Here is a 21725-nt window from a genome sequence, read left to right as displayed (position 1 = left end):
TGGTATACAGTTGAGAGGGAGTTGCCCTTGGAGGTCTCAACATTGACTTCAGAACCCATGAGCTCTCATGGTGTCAAAATGAAACATGGGCAAAGAAACATCCTGCTGATTAGCACCAACTGTACCCCAACCCCTCCCCCTGATCCCCCTCAGTTACTCCTCCATATTGAACACCAATTGGAAGAAGCACTGAGGGTGGCAAGGACACATAATGCACTCTCAGTGGGGGACTTCAATGTCTGTCACAACAGTAGCTCGGCAGCACCACTACTGACCAAGCTGATGAGTCCTAAAGGACACAGCTGATAGACTGGAGGTTCAGCAGGTGGTGAGGGAACCAACAAGAGGGGAAAAACTTACTTTAACTCAACTTCACCAATCTACCTGTCGCGTATGCATCTATCCATTACAGTATTGGCTAGAGTGCCCACTACACAGTCCTTGTGGAGACGAAGTCCTGCAATCACATTGAGGATACCCTCCATAGTGTTGTGTGGCACTCCATCATGCCAAATGCGACAAATTTTGAACAGATCCAGCAACTCAAAACTGGGCATCTATGAGGCAGTGTGGGCCAAGAACAGCAGCAGAATTGTATTCAATCACAATCTGTAACCTCATGGCAAAGCATATCCTTGACTCTATCATCACCATTAAGCCAGGGGTTCAACCCTGGGAGATGGGCTTGCCAGGAGCAGCACCATGCATACCTAAAAATGAGGCGTCAACCTGGTGAAGCTATAACACAGGACTAATAGCATGCCAAACAGCGGAAGCAGCATGAGATACACATAGCTAAGAGATCCCACAACAAATGGATCAGATCCAAGATATAAAATAAAAGCAAAATACTGCAGATGATCTGAAATCTGAAATAAAAACAGAAAATGCTGGAAGAACTCAGCAGGTCTAGCAGCATCTGTGGAGAGAGAAACATAGAGTTAATGTTTCAAGTTTAATATGACTCTTCATCAGAATTCTGCTGTCCTGCCACATCTGGTCATGAATGGTAGTGGACAATTAAATGAAACAACTCCACAAATATCCCCATCCTTATTGCTGGGGTAGCCCAGCACATAAGTGCAAAAGACAAGGCTGAAGCATTTGCAACCATCTTCCAGAAGTGCTGAATGGATGATCCATCTCGATCTCCTCCGGAGGTTCCATCACAGATGCCAGTCTTCAACCAATTTGATTCACTCAACGTGATACCAAGAAACAGCTGAAAGCACTGGATACTGCAAAGGCTAGGGGCCCTGACAACATTTTTTGTGGCATTAGTACTGAAGACTTGCGCTCCAGAACTAGTCATGCCCCTAGCCAAGATGTTCCAGTACAGCCACAACACTGGCATCCACACAGAAATATGGAAAATTGCCCAGGGATATTCTGCCTACAAAAAGCAGGACAAATCCAACACAGCCAATTACTGCTCCACCAGTCTACTCTCAATTATCAGCAAAACAATGGAAGGGGTCATCAACAATGCTATCTAGCAGCAGTTGCCCAGCAATAACCTGCTCACTGATACTCAATTTGGGTACCGCCAAGGCAACTCAGCTCCTGAACTTATTACTGCCTTGGTCCAAACATGGACAAAAGAGCTGAGCTCCAGAAGTGAGATGAGAGTGACTGCCGTGGACATCAAGGCAGTATTTGACCAAGTGTGGCATAAAGGGGTCCTAGCAAAACTTGAAGTCAATTGGAATCGGGGGAAAACACTCCATTGATTGGAGTCATACCTCACACAAAGGAAGATGGTTGTAGTAGTTGAAGGTCAATCATATGTCTCATTACTGCAGGAGGTCCTCATGGTAACGTCTTAGGCCCAACCATCTTCAGCTGCTTCATCAATGACCTTCCCTCCATTATAAGGTTAGAGTGGGGGATTTTCGCTGATGATTGCACGATGTTCAGCACCATTTGTGACTCCTCTGATACTGAAGCAGTCCATGTCCAAATGCAACAAAACCTGGACAATATCCAGGCTTGGGCTGATAAGAGGCAAGTAACATTTGCGCCACACAAGTGCTAGGCAATTATGATTTCCAACAAGTCAGAATCTAACCATCTCCATTACCATCACTGAATCCCCACTATCAACATCCTGAGGGGGGTTACCATTGACCAGAAACTGAACTGGAACAGCCATATAAACACTGTGGTTACAAGAGCAGATCAGAGGCTAGGAATTCTGCAGTGAGTAAGTCAGGAGTGTGATGGAATACTCTCCACTTGCCTTGATGAGCACAATTCCAACAACACTCAAGATGATCAACACCAGCCAGGACAAAGCAGCCCGCTTGCTTGGCACTCAATCCACCACTTTATAAAATATTCACTCCACCCACCACTGACAATGACAGTAGTGTGTACTATCTACAACATGCACTGCAGCAATTGACAAGGCTCCTTTGACAGTATCTTCCAAACCTGCTACCTCGGCTACCTAGAAGGAGACGCATGGGAACACCACACCTGCAAATTACTCTCCAAGCCACACACAACCCAGATTTGGAACTAATAAAAACAAAAAAACTGTGGATGCTGGAAATCTAAAACAAAAACTGAAATAGCTGGAAAAACTCAACAAGTCTGGCAGCATCGGCAGAGAAGAGCAAAGTTGATGTTTCGAGTCCTCATGACCCATCAACAGAACTAAGTAAAAATAGGAAATGGGTGAAATATAACCTGGTTTAAGGGTGGGGGGTTGTTGGGACAAGCAAGCAGTAATAGGAGGAGATAACCAAAAGACGTCACAGACAAAAGAACAAAGAGGTGTTGAAGGTGGTGATATTATCTAAAAGAATGTGCTAATTAAGATTGGAGAGCAAGACAAGCAAGCTCTAGTGGGGGCGAGGTGAAATAAACGATGGGTGGAATACATTTAAAAATAATGGAAATAGGTGGGAAAAGAAAAACCTATATAAATTATTGGAAAAAACAAAAAGGAGGGGGAAGAAACGGATAGGGGATGGGGATGGAGCAGGGAGTTCAAGATCTAAAATTGTTGAACTCAATATTCAGTCCGGAGGGCTGTAAAGTGCCTAGTCAGAAGATGAGGTGCTGTTCTTCCAGTTTGCGTTGAGCTTCACTGGAACAATGCAGCAAGCCAAGGACAGACATGTGGGCAAAAGAGCAGGATGGAGTGTTAAAATGGCAAGCGGCAGGGAGGTCTGGGTAATGCTTGCGGGCAGACCGAAGGTGTTCTGCAAAGCGGTCACCCAGTCTGCGTTTGGTTTCTCCAGTGTAGAGGAAACCGCATTGGGAGCAACGAATGCAGTAGGCTAAGTTGAGGGAAGTGCAAGTGGAATGCTGTTTCACTTGAAAGGAGTGTTTGGGCCCTTGGACGGTGAGGAGAGAGGAAGTGAAGGGGCAGGTGTTGCATATTCTGCGTTTGCATGGGGAGGTGCCGTAGGAGGGGGTTGAGGAGTAGGGAGTGATGGAGGAGTGGACCAGGGTGTCACGGAGGGAACGATCCCTACGGAATGCCGCCAGTGGGGGTGAAGGGAAGATGTGTTTGGTGGTGACATCATGCTGGAGTTGGCAGAAATGGCGGAGGATGATCCTTTGAATGCGGAGGCTGGTGGGGTGATAAGTGAGGACAAGGGGGACCCTATCATGTTTCTGGGAGGGAAGAGAAGGCGTGAGAGCGGATGCCGGACACGGTTTAGGGCCCTGTCAACTACCGTGGGTGGAAAACCTCAGTTAAGGAAGAAGGAGGACATGTCAGAGGAACTGTTTTTGAAGGTAGCATCATCAGAACAGATGCAACGGAGGCGAAGTAACTGAGAGAATGGGATGGAGTCCTTACAGGAAGCGGGGTGTGAGGAGCTGTAGTCGAGGTGGCTGTGGAAGTCAGTAGGCTTGTAATGGATATTGATGGACAGTCTATCACCAGAAATTGAGACAGAGAGGTCAAGGAAGAGAAGGGAAAGTGTCAGAAGTGTCACCTTCAACGCCTCTTTGTTCTTTTGGTTATCTCCTCCTATCACTGCTTGCTTGTTCCAACACACCCCCCCCACAAACCAGCTTATATTTCACCCCTTTCCTATTTTTACTTAGTTCTGTTGAAGGGTCATGAGGACTCAACTCTTTTCTTCTCCGCCGATGCTGCCAGACCTGCTGAGTTTTTCCAGGTATTTCTGTTTCTGTCCTGACTTGGAACTATATCACTATTCCTTCACTGTCACTGGATCAAAATCCTGGAACTCCCTTCCTAACAGCACCTTGGTTATTTCTACACCACATGGGCTGCAGCAGTTCAAGGTAGCAGCTCACCACACCTTGTCAAGGGCAATTAAGGATGGACAATAAATACTGGTCTATCCAGCAATGCCCACACCCCATGAATAAAAATGAATTGTACTTAGGTAATCTACACTGCAAAAGGTCAACATTCCATTAGCCTTTTTGAGTACGTTCTGTACCTGACCATGATATTTTTATGATCTTTGTACATACTCCGTTTCTTTGGGCCTCTCCTAGCTTTTCACCATTTAGAAAATATTTTGGTATATTCCTTTTAAGACCAAAGTGGATGACCTCAAATTTTTTTGATCAGATGTTTCCATACAGGTGGAGTTTCTATTTACCCATTGTAATTTCCTAAAAGGACATCCCATTTATCAAATTATGGCAACAGGGTTGTCGAATGCCAAGACTTAGAAACCTATCAAGTATTGCACGGTCACTACTGGAGTTTAATCCATGCAGCTTGTCAGCACAGACTTCCTGCCCTCAGTGCAACCAGGATCACTCTTTCCATTAAGATATTGCCTTACATACAGCTATATCTGGTGCCAAGATATTACATTCCCAGCCTTTTAGGGACAGAAGTAGGCAACTTAGCCCCCAAGCCTACTCTGCCATTCAATTAGAAGACTGTTGTTCTAAACCTCAACTCTTTACCCTTTACTCATTTCTCTTGGTACCTTTATCTAACAAAAGTCTAACCATCTCAGTCTTGACAGCTCGAAGTGTCTCAACAGCCACAGCTTTGTGGGGGGAGCGAGGGGAAGAGGAGGGGGTAGTGGGTGTTGAAGAGATTTCCAGATTTCAACTGATCTGTGTGTGAAAAAGTACTTCCTGATTCAGATCCTGAATAAATGAACTCTAACTTTAAGATTATGTCTCCTTGTTCTTAATTCTGCTACCTCAGGACAGTTTCTCTCTACTCACCCTATCAAATCAGTTAAACATTTTCAACACTTCAATCAAATCACCTATCTTTTATACTGAAGGGAATATTAACCAAGTTTATGCAATCAGTTCTCATATTCTAATTCTTCATACCATGCTATCATTCAATAAGCAAAAGTGGTTAACAGTACTGTGAACCTAAAAAAACACAAAATACTGCATATGCTGGAAAACTGAAATAAAAAGAGAAAATGCTGGAAATACTCAGCAGCTTAGGATGCATCTATGGAGAGTGAAACAGGTAATTTTTAAGTGCTGTGGACATGCTTGACTCAGGTATAGCTATTCCCTCAACTACCAGGTAGGTCGTCCTGCAGCCAAGATTCTCTCCTTCCTTTCAGCAGAATAATTACTCACAAATGATGGCTGGGCAAAAAAAAACTGAAGATGTATGTTGGGGCAATGATGTTTCAAGCAAGCAGAAGCAGTGTGGTGGTTCTGCTTCAAAAGTGCTTTGAGATTTCATTATTTGATTAAGTTATCTACCCATGTCATGTGGAGTGCAAGAAAGGAAAAGTTAGACAGAAATTGCTTGGAAAGTGATTTAGAAACTTGGGAAGTGTCCCAGAAATCAGTGTTTTCACTGCTTCCAGGAATTTTATTCAAAACTGGAAACCATATACACATTGCACTCAATTAATGTGGATACCATGGGGTTTAACTTGGGAAACTATCATGCCAAATCATGTTTCACATGAATAACCAATTGAAACCTAAACTGGAAAGGATGAAAAGATAGATTGCACAATGAATTGAGGATAAATCCAGAATAAATTGCTACTCTAAACATTCAGTAGCTCATGAACAGACTACATAAATGTAAAAAATGATCTGTATTTCAGCCCTACTTTTCGTTGCGGTTCCAGAACTTTGTCAGAGAATCCAGCAGGGTATATTACTGTAGTAAGAGTAGTTGTCTCTGGCAATTCAAAGTGGAATGCTTGTGGTATTGGGACAGACTTTCCTCTTGTATATCTCTGAATGCATTGGTCCATCTCTAATAGCTGTTCAGAAACTGCTTCCACAATCTTATTCTGTAGTCTGTCAAAAACATAATTTATAATTAAGAGTAAAGGCACACAAACTACTCACAAAGCATCATTTGACAAGTAAAGCATCTCAAACACAAAACTCTGCACAGCTGTAATTTAGCTACCCCGCTAGCTGCCACTTTCTCCATAAATACTGGCAGAAGATTTTAAAAACCTTTACAGTCAGTAAATTTAGAAACCCTGATATGTTTTCCCTCATCTTTCTATCAAATTTGTCCTTCCCAAATTTCATAATTCAGGTCCACAGCTAAATAGGTTGGGCAATCCAAATCATGACATTTGTAGCTTTGCAGAAGCAAATATTCTCTCTAACTCATCAGGGATTCTACTGTGATAAAAATATAACATGATGGAAACATGTAGGATCTATAATTCAAAAAAGATTTAAATTTCATGTTCAAAATCTGCATTGGAACTGAGCTCAGATCAACAGTCAACATTTCTCCATTCCTTTTGGAGAAACTTAAATAATTTATGAAAAACAAGACATGCTGTTGAATCTTTTCATCTTACACTCATCAGGGTTGACACAAGAATGCTAAATTTCAAAGGGGGGAAACAATTTATACTGTATGAGAAAAGGATGCTGATTAGTTGGCAAGTCGACTCTGATGGTTGAAGCGTTGTCATGGTAAATGCACCCCGTTTTTGTTTAATTCAAAAAATATACTGTGCCTGGACATGTTTTATTTGCCTGCAGAGGATAAGTCTCTACATATTTTTAAAAATCATTCACGGGATCTGGGCTTTGCTAGCTAGATCAGCATTTGTTGTCCATCCCTAGTTGCCCATGAGAACGTGATGGCGAGCTGCCTTCTTGAACTACTGCAGTCCATGGAGCGTAGGTACACCCACAGTTCTGTTAGGAAGGGAGTTCCAGGATTTTGACTCAGCGACAGTAAAGGAACGGCGATATATTTCCAAGTCAGGATGGTGAGTGACTTGGGAGGGGAACTTCCAAGTGGTGGTGTTCCCATGCATCTGCTGCCCTTGTCCTTCTAGATGGTAGAGGTCGTGGGTTTGGAAGGTGCTGTCTAAGGAGCATCGGTAAATTCCTGCATCTTGTAGATGGTACACACTACTGCTACTTTGCGTCAGTGATGGAGGGAGTGAATGTTTGTGGATGTGGTGCCAATCAAGCAGGCTGCTTTGTGCTGGACAGTGTCAAGCTTCTTGAGTGTTGTTGGAACTGCACTTATCCAGGTAATTGGGGAGTACTCCACCACACTTCTGACTTGTGCTTTGCAGATGACGAGTCAGGAGGTGTGTTAGTCGTCGCAGGATTCCTCTGACCTGCTATTGTAGCCACAGTATTTATATGGCTAATCCAGTTCAGTTTCTGGTCAACGGTAACCCCCAGGATGTTGATAGTGGGGCATATGAATATAAACAAGCCACATTGCGAGCCTGGCTAATAATCTTAAATTGGTTGTTAGTGTAATTCTTAGACACTTGGAATTATTTAGCAAGCGTTGTCAAATCGCGAATCACATCTAACATTAGACATTACGTTCTGAGGTTTGTAAGCACGGCTGGTTGAGTATGGTAAGTATTATGCCTCTTACAAACAGCGGAAGGGAGGTGCTGTTAGATACAATCCACCAGAGGTTGGGTATGGCCCAAGTACCTGGCATTGCACTTAACATTGGGAAAATGTTAGTGTCTATTGGGAAAATGTTAGTGTCTATTAATAGGGATGTAATAGCAGAGCATTTAGAAATGCATAATATAATCAAGCAGAGTCAGCATGGTTTCATGAAGGGGAAATCATGCCTAACAAATTTATTAGAATTCTTTGAGAAGTCAACAAGCAGGATAGATAAAGGGGAACCAGATGTAATATATTTGGATTTCCAAAAGGCGTTCAATAAGGCACCAAACATAAGGCTACTTAGTAAGAGCCCATGGTGTTGGGGGTAGTATATTAGCATTGATAGAGGATTGGCTAACTAATAGAAGACAGAGAGTTGGGATACGGGGGGCATCTTCAGGATGTGGAGTGGAGTTCCGCAGGGATCAGTGCTGGGGCCACAATTATTTACAATATATTAATGACTTGGATGAGGGAAGTTAATGTACTATTGCCAAGTTTACAGATGACACAAAAATAGGTGGGAAGGCAAGTGGTGAAGATGACACAGAGTCTATAGAGGGATATAGACAGGGCAAGTGAGTGGGCAAAAACTAGGCAGATGGAATATAATGTGGGAAAAGGTGAGGTTATGCACTTTGGCAGGGGGAATAGAGGAGCTCAATGTTGCTTAAATGGAGAATGGCTGAAGAAAGCTGCAGTACAGAGGGATTTGGGGGTCCTCGTGCATGAATCCAAAAAAGCTAGCATACAAGTTCAGCAGGTAATAGGTAAAGCAAATGGAATGTTGACTTTTATTTCAAAGGGAATGGAGTATAAAAATAGGGAAGTCTTGCTAAAACTATACTAGTTAGACCACACCTAGAATAATATGAACAGTATTGGCTCCCTTATCTAAGGACGGATATACTGGCATTGGAGGCAGTCCGGAGAAGGTTCAGTAGGTTTATCTCGGGTATGGAGGGATTTTCTTGAGGAGAGGTTAAGTAGGTCAGGCCTGTACTCATTGGAGTTTAGAAGAATGAGAGGCGACCTTATTAAAAAATAATAGAGGGCTTGATAGGGTAGATGCAGAGAGGTTATTTCCCCTTGTGGGTGAGTCTAGGACCAGAAAGCATAATGTCAGGGTGACGGGTCACCCAATTAAGACAGAGATAAGGAGAAATTTCTTCTCTCAGGGGGTTATCAATCTGTGGAATTTACTACAGAGGGCTGTAGAGGCTGGGTCTCTAATTATATTCAAGGCTGAGATAGACAGATTTTTAATCAGTAAGGGAATCAAGGGCTAAGGGGAAAAGACAGGAAAGTGGAGTTGAGGATTATCAGATCAGCCATGATCTCATTGAATGGCAGAGCAGACTCAATGGTCCAAATGGACTACTTGTGCTCCTACGTCTTATGGTCTTATTTCCGATTCCTAACCTTCTCTCACCTACACATGGTCTATCTCTGACCCTTCCCGCCCCTTCTTCCATTTCTGGGGATAGGGTATCAATGAGTATTCACTTTGAACCTCTTGACTGTCACAGCTACCTCCACTACACTTCCTCATGCTTCTTGTGAGGACTCCATTCCATTCTCCCAGTTTCTCCCTCTCTGTTGCATCTGTTGTGAGGAAGCAACCTTCCATACCAGCGTTTCTGACATGTTTTTGGTTTTTGTCAACTGAGAATACGTCCCATTATGGTTGACAGGGCCCTCAATTATGTCTGTCCCTCTCTCCCAGAATCACCTTCCACCTCACCAGCCTCCATATTCAACTGATCATATGCCACCATTTCCACCATGTCTAGCTTGATGCCACAACTAAACACATCTTCTCTGCTTTCAACATTTCAAAGGGAGTTTTCTCTCCGTGACATCCTGGTTCAGCCCAACAGCCCCTCCCCTTCTTATGGCACCTTTCCATGTAAGTTTAGAGGTGCAACACCAGCCCTTTTACCTCCTCCCTCCTCACTGTTCAAGGCCCCAAATAGTTCTTCAAGATGGAACAATAATTTACCTCTGCTTTCAATTTATTATACTGTATTCACTGCTCAGAATGCAGTCTGCTCTACACTGGGGAGATCAAATGCAGACTGGGTGATCACTCTGCAGAACACTCTGTTCAGTCCAAAAGCATGATTCTGCGTTTCTTGTCACTTGCCATTTCTATTGTCCATCTCGATCCCACTCAGACCGCTGTGTCCCCTCCTGCAGTGTTCCAATGAAGCTCAACGTAAGCTTGAGGAACAAAACTTTATCTTTCGATTAGGCATTTAACGGCCTTCCAGACTCAATGAGCTCAACAATTTCGGGCTGTTACATCTGTTTCCTTTGGTGGTTCCGGTTTGACATTTTTTTTTGTGTGCTGAGTGTGTGTGTGTGTGTGCGCTGAGTGTGTGTGTGTGTGTGCGCGCTGAGTGTGTGTGTGTGTGTGCGCGCTGAGTGTGTGTGTGTGTGTGCGCGCTGAGTGTGTGTGTGTGTGTGCGCGCTGAGTGTGTGTGTGTGTGTGCGCGCTGAGTGTGTGTGTGTGTGTGCGCGCTGAGTGTGTGTGTGTGTGTGCTGAATGTGTGTGTGTGTGTGTGCTGAATGTGTGTGTGTGTGTGTGTGTGTGTGTGTGTGTGTGTATATATATATATACACACACACACACACACATACATATATATAAAAAGGGGTGACGTGATGTCCAGATGAACATGCAAGGGATGGGTCTGGAGAGTCAATTACTACCACCTGGGAAGTGAACTGATGAAAAAACAGAATTACCTGGAAAAACTAAGCAGGTCTGGCAGCATCGGCGGAGAAGAAAAGAGTTGACGTTTCGAGTCCTCATGACCCTTTGACAGAACTTGAGTTCGAGTCCAGGAAAGAGCTGAAATATAAGCTGGTTTAAGGTGTGTGTGTGGGGGGCGGAGAGATAGAGAGACAGAGAGGTGGAGGGGGGGGTGTGGTTGTAGGGACAAACAAGCAGTGATAGAAGCAGATCATCAAAAGATGTCAACGACAATAGTACAATAGAACACATAGGTGTTAAAGTTAAAAGTTGGTGATATTATCTAAACGAATGTGCTAATTAAGAATGATGGTAGGACATTAGTCGTCTCAATTTCTCTGCTCCTCTCACCCATTCTAACCTGTCTCTCTCTGAACTTACTGCACTCCATTCTCTCAGGTCCAACCCTGACATTGTCATCAAACCCGCTGACAAGGATGGTGCTGTTGTTGTCTGGCGCACTGACCTCTACCTCGCGGAGGCTGAGCGTCAACTCGCAGACACTTCCTTCTACCTCTCCCTGGACCATGACCCCACCACTGAACATCAAGCCATTGTTTCCAGGACTGTCACTGACCTCATCTCCTCTGGGGATCTCCCTCCCACAGCTTCCAACCTGATAATCGCCCAACCTCGGACGGCCCGCTTCTATCTCCTACCCAAAATCCACAAACAGAACTGCCCCGGTAGACCGATCGTCTCAGCTTGCTCCTGCCCCACAGAACTCATTTCTCGTTATCTTGACACCCTTCTCTCTCCCCTTGTCCAGTCCCTTCCCACCTACATCCGTGATTCCTCTGACACCTTACGTCACATCAACAATTTCCAGGTCCCTGGCCCCTACCGCTTCCTCTTCACCATGGACGTCCAATCCCTCTACACCTCCATCCCCCACCAGGATGGTCTGAGGGCCCTTAGCTTCTTCCTCGAACAGAGGCCCGAACAATCCCCATCCACCACTACTCTCCTCCGTCTGGCTGAACTTGTTCTCATGCTGAACAATTTCTCCTTCAACTCCTCTCACTTCCTCCAAATAAAAGGTGTGGCTATGGGTACCCGAATGGGCCCCAGCTATGCCTGTCTCTTTATGGGGTATGTGGAACATTCCTTGTTGCAGTCCTACTCCGGCCCCCTTCCACAACTCTTTCTCCGGTACATCGATGATTACTTTGGTGCCGCTTCATGCTCTCGTCAGGACTTGGAAAAATTTATTAATTTTACTTCCAATCTCCACCCCTCCATCATTTTCACGTGGTCCATCTCTGACACTTCCCTTCCCTTCCTTGACCTCTCTGTCTCAATCTCTGGTGATAGACTGTCCACCAATATCCATTACAAACCCACCGACTCCCACAGCTATCTCGACTACAGCTCCTCACACCCCGCTTCCTGTAAGGACTCCATCCCATTCTCTCAGTTCCTTCGCCTCCGTCGCATCTGTTCCGATGATGCTACATTCAAAAACAATTCCTCTGACATGTCCTCCTTCTTCCTTAACCGAGGTTTTCCACTCACGGTCGTTGACAGGGCCCTCAACCGTGTCCGGCCCATCTCCCGCGCATCCGCCCTCACGTCTTCTCCTCCCTCCCAGAAACATGATAGGGTCCCCCTTGTCCTCACTTATCACCCCACCAGCCTCCGCATTCAAAGGATCATCCTCCGCCATTTCCACCAACTCCAGCATGATGCCACCACCAAACACATCTTCCCTTCACCCCCCTTATCGGCATTCCGTAGGGATCGCTCCCTCCGGGACACCCTGGTCCACTCCTCCATCACCCCCTACTCCTCAACCCCCTCCTATGGCACAACCCCATGCCCACACAAAAGATGCAACACCTGCCCCTTCACTTCCTCTCTCCTCACCGTCCAAGGACCCAAACACTCCTTTCAAGTGAAGCAGCATTTCACTTGCATTTCCCCCAACTTAGTCTACTGCATTCGTTGCTCCCAATGTGGTCTCCTCTACATTGGAGAGACCAAACGTAAACTGGGCGACCGCTTTGCGGAACACCTGCGGTCTGTCCGCAAGAATGACCCAAACCTCCCTGTCGCTTGCCATTTTAACACTCCACCCTGCTCTCTTGCCCACATGTCTGTCCTTGGCTTGCTGCATTGTTCCAGTGAAGCCCAACGCAAACTGGAGGAACAACACCTCATCTTCCGACTAGGGACTTTACAGCCTTCCGGACTGAATATTGAATTCAACAACTTTAGGTCGTGAGCTCCCTCCCCCATCCCCATCCCCTTTCTGTTTCCCCCTTCCTTTTTTTTTTCCAATAAATTATAAAGATTTTCCCTTTCCCACCTATTTCCATTATAAAAAAAACCCCACTAGAGCTATACCTTGAGTGCCCTGCCATCCATTCTTAATTAGCACATTCGTTTAGATAATATCACCAACTTTAACTTTAACACCTATGTGTTCTATTGTACTATTGTCGTTGACATCTTTTGATGATCTGCTTCTATCACTGCTTGTTTGTCCCTACAACCACACCCCCCCCTCCACCTCTCTGTCTCTCTATCACTCCGCCCCCCACACACACACCTTAAACCAGCTTATATTTCAGCTCTTTCCTGGACTCGAACTCAAGTTCTGTCGAAGGGTCATGAGGACTCGAAACGTCAACTCTTTTCTTCTCCGCCGATGCTGCCAGACCTGAGTTTTTCCAGGTAATTCTGTTTTTGTTTTGTGAAGTGAACTGATGGTGTGTGTGGTAAGAAGGAATGGCAAGTATGACAGGGGATAGAGGGAGCCAGAAGTGTGGGAAGATGAGGGTGCATCGGTAGCAGTAGAAAGGACAACAAGGGTGGTTGGTGGGCCTCAGAGACAGACATGGACCTTGGAGGTGGGAAGGAGGAGGTCGGGTAGCTCTGTGTGAATGGGGATGGAATTCTCAGGAAGGTAGGGAATGTGCACCTGGGCATCCTGAAAGAAAAGTGTTTGGGTTGGTAGGTGACGGTGGGGAGTCTGAAGATGATGTTGGGGGGAGGGGTCAACAGTGATGGGGGAAAGGACATGGGTGGCTGGTGGAGGAGAATGGGGAGAGGAATTGAGCAGTAGTCTGACTATGACCATTGTTGTCGAAATCGAAAATGAGTGGAGCCTCATGTTGGTCAGGCAAAGGTGCTGCATGGGCAGAGGTGCAAATCAGCTCAGATGGGCAACTGAATGAGAACCCCAGCAGACAGTATTGAAAATGCTCAGGACAGTGAGATGAGTGTGGTGGATGAGGATCTGTGTGCATGGGAGAGTGCTTGCATAATGCTCTGACAGGCCCTGCCACAAACACACACACAGTCCTCCCTTCAGAATCACTCATGGTTTGGCTGCATGCGGCTGAACCGCTAGTGGGGAGAGATGCTGTGAGAGGACTCACAAAGCCTGTCAATGAAGCTGAAAGACAACACTACACATTATTCAATGAAAGTGAACATATATTTATATATTATATAAAGTGACAAAACGTGCTCACCCGTGCAATCACTTGTAATCAGAATTGCTTACATACTAACAAGAAGAAGTAGGCCATTCAGCCCCTTGAGCCTGCTCCGCCATTTAATAAGATCATGGCTGAAATGAAATCCCCAGCTTGCTTTGGCTGTCCTCCTGTGGGCCAGCTACTCCCTCTGCAGTGGGGAAGGAGCACCTGGAGTGCCGTTGAGATGCCTCATTTCCCTCTTACATTGCCACTTCAGGAACTCACCCATGGCTACCGCGATGGGAGTGCAGTTCTGTGCGCATCTCTGTGTTCTGCTGGATCAGTGTCTCCATGGCATCTGCCATCCTCTCCACGGAGATCTCCATACGTCACATGTGGGCACCACGTCATCAGAGAGCACTCCTCTGACTCGCGTGCCACTCTGTTGAGGGCTTCCAACAACTCTGTGTGATGTTCCCCCGGCCTTCTGCTGACTCTCCACCTTGAGTTGGAAGGCTGAATCCAGAGGCTTGTTATTTGACTCAGCCTTCGCAGATGCCTCTTCTCCAGCAGTCCTCAGAGTGCCGGGGGGCTTGGCTGAACCTACCTCCTCCTACTGCAGACACATGTCTGTGTGGTGACCAGCAGATTGCAGATCTAGGCCCCACCGAGGTGGGTATGTTTGCGCTGGTGGAGGGTGTGGGTAAGTGGTGTGATGGGTCTTCCAGGCTGCTTATTTTCAGCTCTTCAACGAAGGAGATATTCTCTTGGCTGGAGGTGAGGATGTGGACAGAGCTGAGGGACTGGCTGGCTGAGGGTGCCGGTCCCTTGGCAGAGCTCGCTGTGAGCCAAAGTAGAGATAATTAGTGCATGGCAGCAGAGTCAAAAGCAGGAGAGAGCTCATTCAGTTGCAGTGAGAGAGGGATGATGTGGTGCAGGATCCTCATGTGGATGTTCGCCGTTGACCTCACCGTCACCGCAGGCTCAGTCCACATCCTCACCTGTCAGCGCGATGACACGCTCTTCAAAGTAAGTGAGAGGCCTAACGCGGGCCACTCCAACACCCCCCTCCCTCCATGAAAACAGATGGAGAAAATGAGAGCAGGACGCATAGCACTAGAATGTTTGTGCGGTAAGTGGAGCCAGAATCAGGATGAGGACACGAGCTCCAGAGGATATGGGCCTGATAGAGATGTGAGGGGGTGTGTGTGTGTGTGTGTGTGTGTGTGTGTGTGTGTGTGTGTGTGTGTGTGTGTGTGTGTTAGTTAGTGGTTTTGTCCTGTGAAGGGTGGGGTCCCTGTTAACGTGTGATGGGTTTGAGAGTGTGCGAGTTGAGAGTGAAGTGGTGGTTGACTCACCCTGCCAGAATGGATGAGAGCATTCATCCTCTTCCTGCACTAGATGGCTGACCTCTGTGCTCCGGTGGTGCTGATCGCCGCTGACACTGCCTCCCAGGCCTGGATTGGTGACTCTGTTGGACCGCCTGCGGCCAGAGCGGGGGGGGTACAGGACATCACAGCGGCCTTCCACTACATCCAGCAAGTGCCACAGAGAGGCCTCACCAAATTTGGGGGCTGCTATCATCTTTGCTTTTGGGGCCATCTGTCACCTGGAGCAGTCCTGATCTGTAGACATGAAGTATGTATGCGCTCTTGTGCGCTCTAAATATGGTGTCCCCAGAGCAAGGAAGCGATGTGGTCACAGCAGGGCAGAAAAATCCAAGCCTGTTTGCCAGTGATCTGGAGTTTTTCCCGTGAATGCATTATAATGAGGGAAAGGGATGAAATGGCGCAAATACCCGCCATTGTGGCCAGCAGGTAAAATGTCCTTTTTCCCACCAACCACCGCGCTTTATGCAAATTTGGGACAATTCCACATTGTGAATTTTCAGCAAAAATCTGAAGCAGCATGATAAATGAGTAAATTGTCAGCAATCCCAAACCTGTCTTAGAAGTAAGAATATAGAAAAAAAGTTGGACTAATGTACGATCTTTCACAACCTTGGGACATTTCATCCTCATTAAGTACTTCAAATATAGTCATGATTGTAACGTAGGAAACATGGCAACTAATTTAATGTTAAGAGTCAAGATAGCAATGTGCTAATGATCACATAAATCAGCTTTTTTTTTAAAAAAGTGCTGTTGGTTTAGGAATAAATATTGGCCAGTACACCGAACAGAAATTCACACTTATCTTAAAATTAGTGCTAAAGAGGTCTTTTTATTTCCACCTGCAAGGGCACATGGGGTTTAATGGCTTAATGTCTCATCCAAAGGAATCAGTTCCTACAACAATGAGATACTCCGTAATACTTCACTAGAAGGTTAGTCTTTGAAATGTGACTTGCACCAACAATCATATCACCTGTAATACTTCTAATGAACCAAACAAAAAAAGTCTTTTTCCAGACAACGAAGGAACAGCACTGTGGGTGTTTCTACAACATCTGGGCTGCAGCTGTTCAAGGCAGCTGCTCACCATCACCTTTTCAAGGGCAATTAGGGATGGTCAATGAATGCTGGCCTAGCCAGCAATGCCCACATCCCATGAACAAACATAAAAAAAAACTCCTCTCCAACTTCACTATGAGATGACTATAATCCAATTCTTTTTCTTCTTCACAAATGCCAAAGCAACAGCTGGATATGATGGAACATCAAACATGATTGTGTTTAAATCATTATGGCAAACAAAAGAAAATAGTTAAGGCCATTAGAACTTAATACCATATTGTTCAATACCATATTCTGATATGAGGGTAATTAATCAATATACTTCACATTTAATACTTGAAGAATACAAGATCTACTTTATATTAAAATGACACCCTGTCATGTGATGGTGCAAGTCCTTCGGCTAAACTATCAACTCATATTATAGATCCAAGCTGTGAGAAAAAGCCAGAGAGTGGACAACCAGCCTTCCAAACATCAAACATAAAAAAACCCAAATTATATGTATTTGAAATAAATACTCTAAGTGAAGCACTAAAATTGACCTCTTCTTCTGGGGTGAAAAGCTTCTACTTACAGTTACTCACTGCTTCCACTTTTTGAGCCAGTTTCCTATTTCAGGGTCATTGATCTCCAGAGTGGAGTTTGGTTAATTTTTTTTAGTATTTTATTTTAATTGAGGGGAACAGGTCAACTGTTTCATGTTAAACCAAAATCTACATAGTCTTAAATCTTTGCTATCAGTCAATACCCAAACTGCCTTTCCCCACATAGAAAGGGCAAAGACCACATTAAATGATCAATGACAACCACTGTAGAGAAATTAACAACATATTTAGCATGCGAGTGCTTGATCTGGACACTCAAAGCTCTTAAACCAAAGTAACTTACATCAGCAGACACAGTACAACTAATACATTACTAAAGGATTCTTTAGAAGGGGATTGAAACGACACACTGGAGTTACACAGTCTAAGGAGCAATCATCATAGGTTTATTTACCCATAGAGTAGGGCCTTTCTTTATTCAAGGATTATTTTCCAGCAATTCTGCTTTAATACAGTTCTTAGCACAAAAGGCATATCTTTTAATCTCACTCAATGAATATTATTACTAAGTAAACTTTAATAGTGAGTATTGCCAGACTTTTTGATTACAAGGAATATCAAATTCAAGCCAAATGCTGGCCAGACCTAACATCCATAAATGCAGTTTAAGCACTGATGGGACAGTGATCAACAGCTGAAAATGAGATTTGCAGAACACAAGTTTAACTCAAGAACATCATTTTGGTGCAAAAGCAAGTCATCTTAACATTTAGAAGTGATGTTATCAAATGAAATAAAAAGTGCAGCTACAAATCAAGTTAATACATCAAATATAAACACTTCAAAATACTGTATAATTTTTCTAGATAGATGGCAGCATTCAAATTTGGCTGTCACCAAAATGGAAAGAACAGCAATGAAATCTCATGGCCAAATTTAAAAAAAAAATCAAGCTTCTCACTAGACTGACGTGAGATCTGTGGATCCATTGGAAGAGGATCCTGGAAGACCCACATGGTCACAGCATCCGAAGTTCAAAATCCAATTTTTTTAAAAAACAGAATTTGGTATTCTTCTAGATTTGTTGGTTCACTGGTGTGTTATTATTGCTGCCATGTGCTAATAATAGAAAAATGTTTAGGAAACAGCTTGATAAACACTGCTTTAAGAGAAAGTCAATAGTAATACAAGAGAAAATGTAAAATTTTCCTAAACATATTTAGGTCAATGCTAAAGAATATAAAAGAAAAGAAACCTTGTGCTTCTCGAGAAGTCAGTCCATCGGCACAAAGTATGCAGCAAGTGCCTCAGAATAAAGCCAAACAAATTTAGACAGACTTGAATGTCTGATTAAAACGATTAGCCTAAGATATCATAGAGGCAACATGTTAAGAGTTATTTTACTAAGTATTGACTAGGGACATTATTACATTGTTGACATAATAAATTAATTGAGAAATTATTTAATATTTAGAACAATACCTACTCTTTCCATTGGTCCTCTGGATTAGCAAATACCACCACATCAACAGGGAGAATCAGCTTGAAGTGGATACGTGACTTGTTATTGTTCTGCACAGTTACAGTTTCAATGACCTCAGGCCTTGTCAACTCAAACAAAAGTTCTAGGTTTATTACTTTCTGAAAATAAAGAAGTTATGAATTATTAAAATAGAGCATTGAGTCCTGAGAAAGCAATCATGTTAACCTGAGACAGCAATGAAAAGAGTATATTTACTAAACTCATTTGAATTATTTTCTAACAAATCTGGATTATTCTATCATACTGGTTTTTCAATGGCGACGTATAACATGAGAAAATCAACTGCTGCCTGCAACACTACATGGATAGTGCTATGGAAATTCATGCAAGAGCTGAGGACTTTATTGTAAAGGCCGTGATCAAAACCATTCTTATCCTCTTGGAAAAGGGCTTAGCATACAGCTTTCTGCATGATCTTTCCAACCACCTCAATAACCACACTCAATTCTTCATTTCCACTGTTTAAAAAAATTAGATCCTCAAAAGTGAACTAAACACAATCTCCAGCAAAATTCACACAAAGTCAGCTTCACTTGTCCCTAATGAAGATCCATATTGCTGATTTCTCATGTGTGTAGCTGTATTGTAAAACAATGAGCCGTGAAATAAAGAAGGGGACATAAAGCAAAACAAGCTAGGGGTGGATTAATAGTGATGAGCTTGGGGTGGTGAGGACGGCATGCCGCCTGGAAACAAAATCTGCATGAAGCCGACATGCTCCACACCAACCCACCCTGCAGCCATAAAGTGCTGGAGGGTAGATTAACAAGGGCTGATTGGGACTTCCGCCCCTGACTGGGTAGCAGGTAAGTCTGGGGTCTGGGATCTTGGGCCTGGAGGGTTTGGGTAGGTTCAAGAGAGGGGTGGGAGGTTTAAGGGAGGGAGTGGGTAGGAAGGATTGGCAAAGGGCAGCCCCTGAAGAGTGACCACCCCCCTGCCGCCCACCTTCCTTCCCACCCTTTAACATGTAAGTGAAAAATATCGGGCACAGCCGATGGTAAATGCTGAATTGTTCAAATCCCAGAGGGAAACTTGAGGCAACTGCCACAACTATTTTTGCAATTTGTATGTTTCAAGATGCAGACTTTGAATTCAGTAGTAATAAAGCCACCGAGCCTTATAGGTTTTTACAAAACTAGATGAAACATTTATTAATACGAGAAATGATTTTAAGCGCATACATTTGTCTGCAAATTACTACTAGGATAACTTCTAAATCCCCTAATTTATCTAACTCCCAGTTACACCTCTGTTTAGGCAACAGTAAGACACATAGGTGTTAAGAGACCCAGGCAAAGAAATATGATACCCTGAACAATCCAATTCAAAGTGAGTTTTCTTAACTTCAGTTCGTTGTCGACAGCAGCTTAAGGCATAGATACTGAAAGATTTTCACACTTGTTAGATCTTAAAATACCTGCCTTTACATACAGCCTTCTCTTCTTTATACATATTTTCCCCTTTGAATGCAAATTCCCATTGTTTCACGTTGTCTTAAAATTGACTCAAATTGTAGTCTCCATTGTTTTCTATGGAAAATAACTTACACTTTGGGAACTATCATAACATGCAACAATGTTCTATCCTGTACAGTGGTCGCATCAGGTAGGAGTTAGAAGCCAGGTGAGCTGTAAATCACTCTGACTGGCCAATGCTAATATTTCACAGTAGAGCCTGGGTCAATCATCTCAGAACCCCCTTGCCATTGGACTGAAGCCCCCTCTACCAAGACAGTGTGGCAGTTGGCATGCAGTAACTGCTCCAGGTTAAAAAAAGCATGCACAGGCATCATCCACTCATCAAAATGAAGTATGGGACTTGGAATGTCAGGACACTCATGGACAACCGGAACAGTGACAGATCCAAGCGCCGCACCGCCATCATAGCTCAGGAACTTGGGTGCCTCGACATCGACATTGCTGCCTTAAGTTAGACGTGACATGCAGGAGAAGGCCAACTGAACAAACAAGGTGATGGAGTACACCTTTTTCTGAAGGGCCTTCCAGAAGAGGAACAAAAAAGGTAGCCCTATTTGAGGCTGAAGAAAATCTGCAAGCAAACAGTGCTAGCGGCATGGAGAGTGGTTATTGACTGAGCAAATGCAATAAACCAAGTACACTATTTTTTCTTGTGGTGTCCATTCATGAATAAACCGCAAGGCTCAGTACAGGGCTAATTTTAAATGAGTAATGAGGCCTCCAGTCGGCCCATCTTTTCTTTGCCATAAATGAAATCAACAGTCAACTGGATGCACTGATCTGTGCATCTAATTTTGCAATGCTTACAAATATAAAGGGCTCCACATTGCCAGTGAAGACACGGTAAATTGCCCCTACGGTATATTATTACTAGAAAAGTCTGGTTGAATGCCTTAAAATCATTAGATATATTGCATCATCCAAAATACTTGTAAAAATAAGCAATTCTCAAAATCAAAAATATATATGCTTACCAGAGGTTCAATCTTTACAGATTTCCTTTTGGAAATCTTTCCAAGATAGTCGTTGACCTCAATGCTGAAATAAAAAATTACACACTGCGATAAGACAGCAACATATAGAATCTGATTATTCACAAAAATTAATTTTTAAATAATGCACCAGAACAATCTCTCATAAACCTATCAATTCCACACATCTGCCTATTGTGTAGCTTTTGAACTAGCTGAAAAATTGCTTACTAACATATTTTTTATTTATGGGGACAGTGGCATAATGGTTATGTTAATGGACTAGTAATCCAGAGGTCTGGACTAATACTCCAGAGACAGGAGTTCAATTTTCACCGTGACAGCTGGGGAATTTAAGTTCAATTAATTAAATAAATCTGGAATAAAAAAGGTACCACCAGCAATGGTGACCAATTTACTGCATTGTTGTAAAAACCCATCTTTTAAAAAAATTCATTTGTGAGATATGGGCTATGCTAGGCCAGCATTTATTGCCCATTCCTAATTGCCCTTGAGAAGTTGTGGTGAGCCACCTTCTTGAACCACTGCAGTCCATGTGGTATAGGTACACCCACAGTGCTGTTAGGGAGAGAGTTCCAGAATTTTGACCCAGCAACAGTGAAGGAATGGCGATTTATTTCCAAGTCAGGATGGTGAGTGGCTTGGAGGTGAACTTCCAGGTGATGGAGTTCCCATGTATC

General features: G+C 43.9%; 1 protein-coding gene across 4 annotated transcripts in view; it reads right to left on the bottom strand.

The window, feature by feature from the left end:
• The window catches only part of ufsp2 (ufm1-specific peptidase 2), a 94835-nt gene that overhangs the window by 34086 nt on the left and 39024 nt on the right, over window positions 1-21725 (bottom strand). For all 4 annotated transcript variants that reach the window (XM_041186904.1, XM_041186903.1, XM_041186905.1 and 1 more), the window contains 3 exons: window positions 21028-21091; window positions 18519-18673; window positions 6051-6243 (listed from right to left, as the gene is read on the bottom strand). In XM_041186904.1, the coding sequence (XP_041042838.1) occupies window positions 6051-6243; window positions 18519-18673; window positions 21028-21091 (412 nt within the window). The remainder of the gene's footprint in view (window positions 1-6050; window positions 6244-18518; window positions 18674-21027; window positions 21092-21725) is intronic.

This window comes from Carcharodon carcharias, chromosome 4, assembly GCF_017639515.1.
Source record: "Carcharodon carcharias isolate sCarCar2 chromosome 4, sCarCar2.pri, whole genome shotgun sequence".
In the NCBI taxonomy this organism is placed as follows: domain Eukaryota; kingdom Metazoa; phylum Chordata; class Chondrichthyes; order Lamniformes; family Lamnidae; genus Carcharodon; species Carcharodon carcharias.
This window is presented reverse-complemented; position numbering and strand designations above follow the sequence as displayed.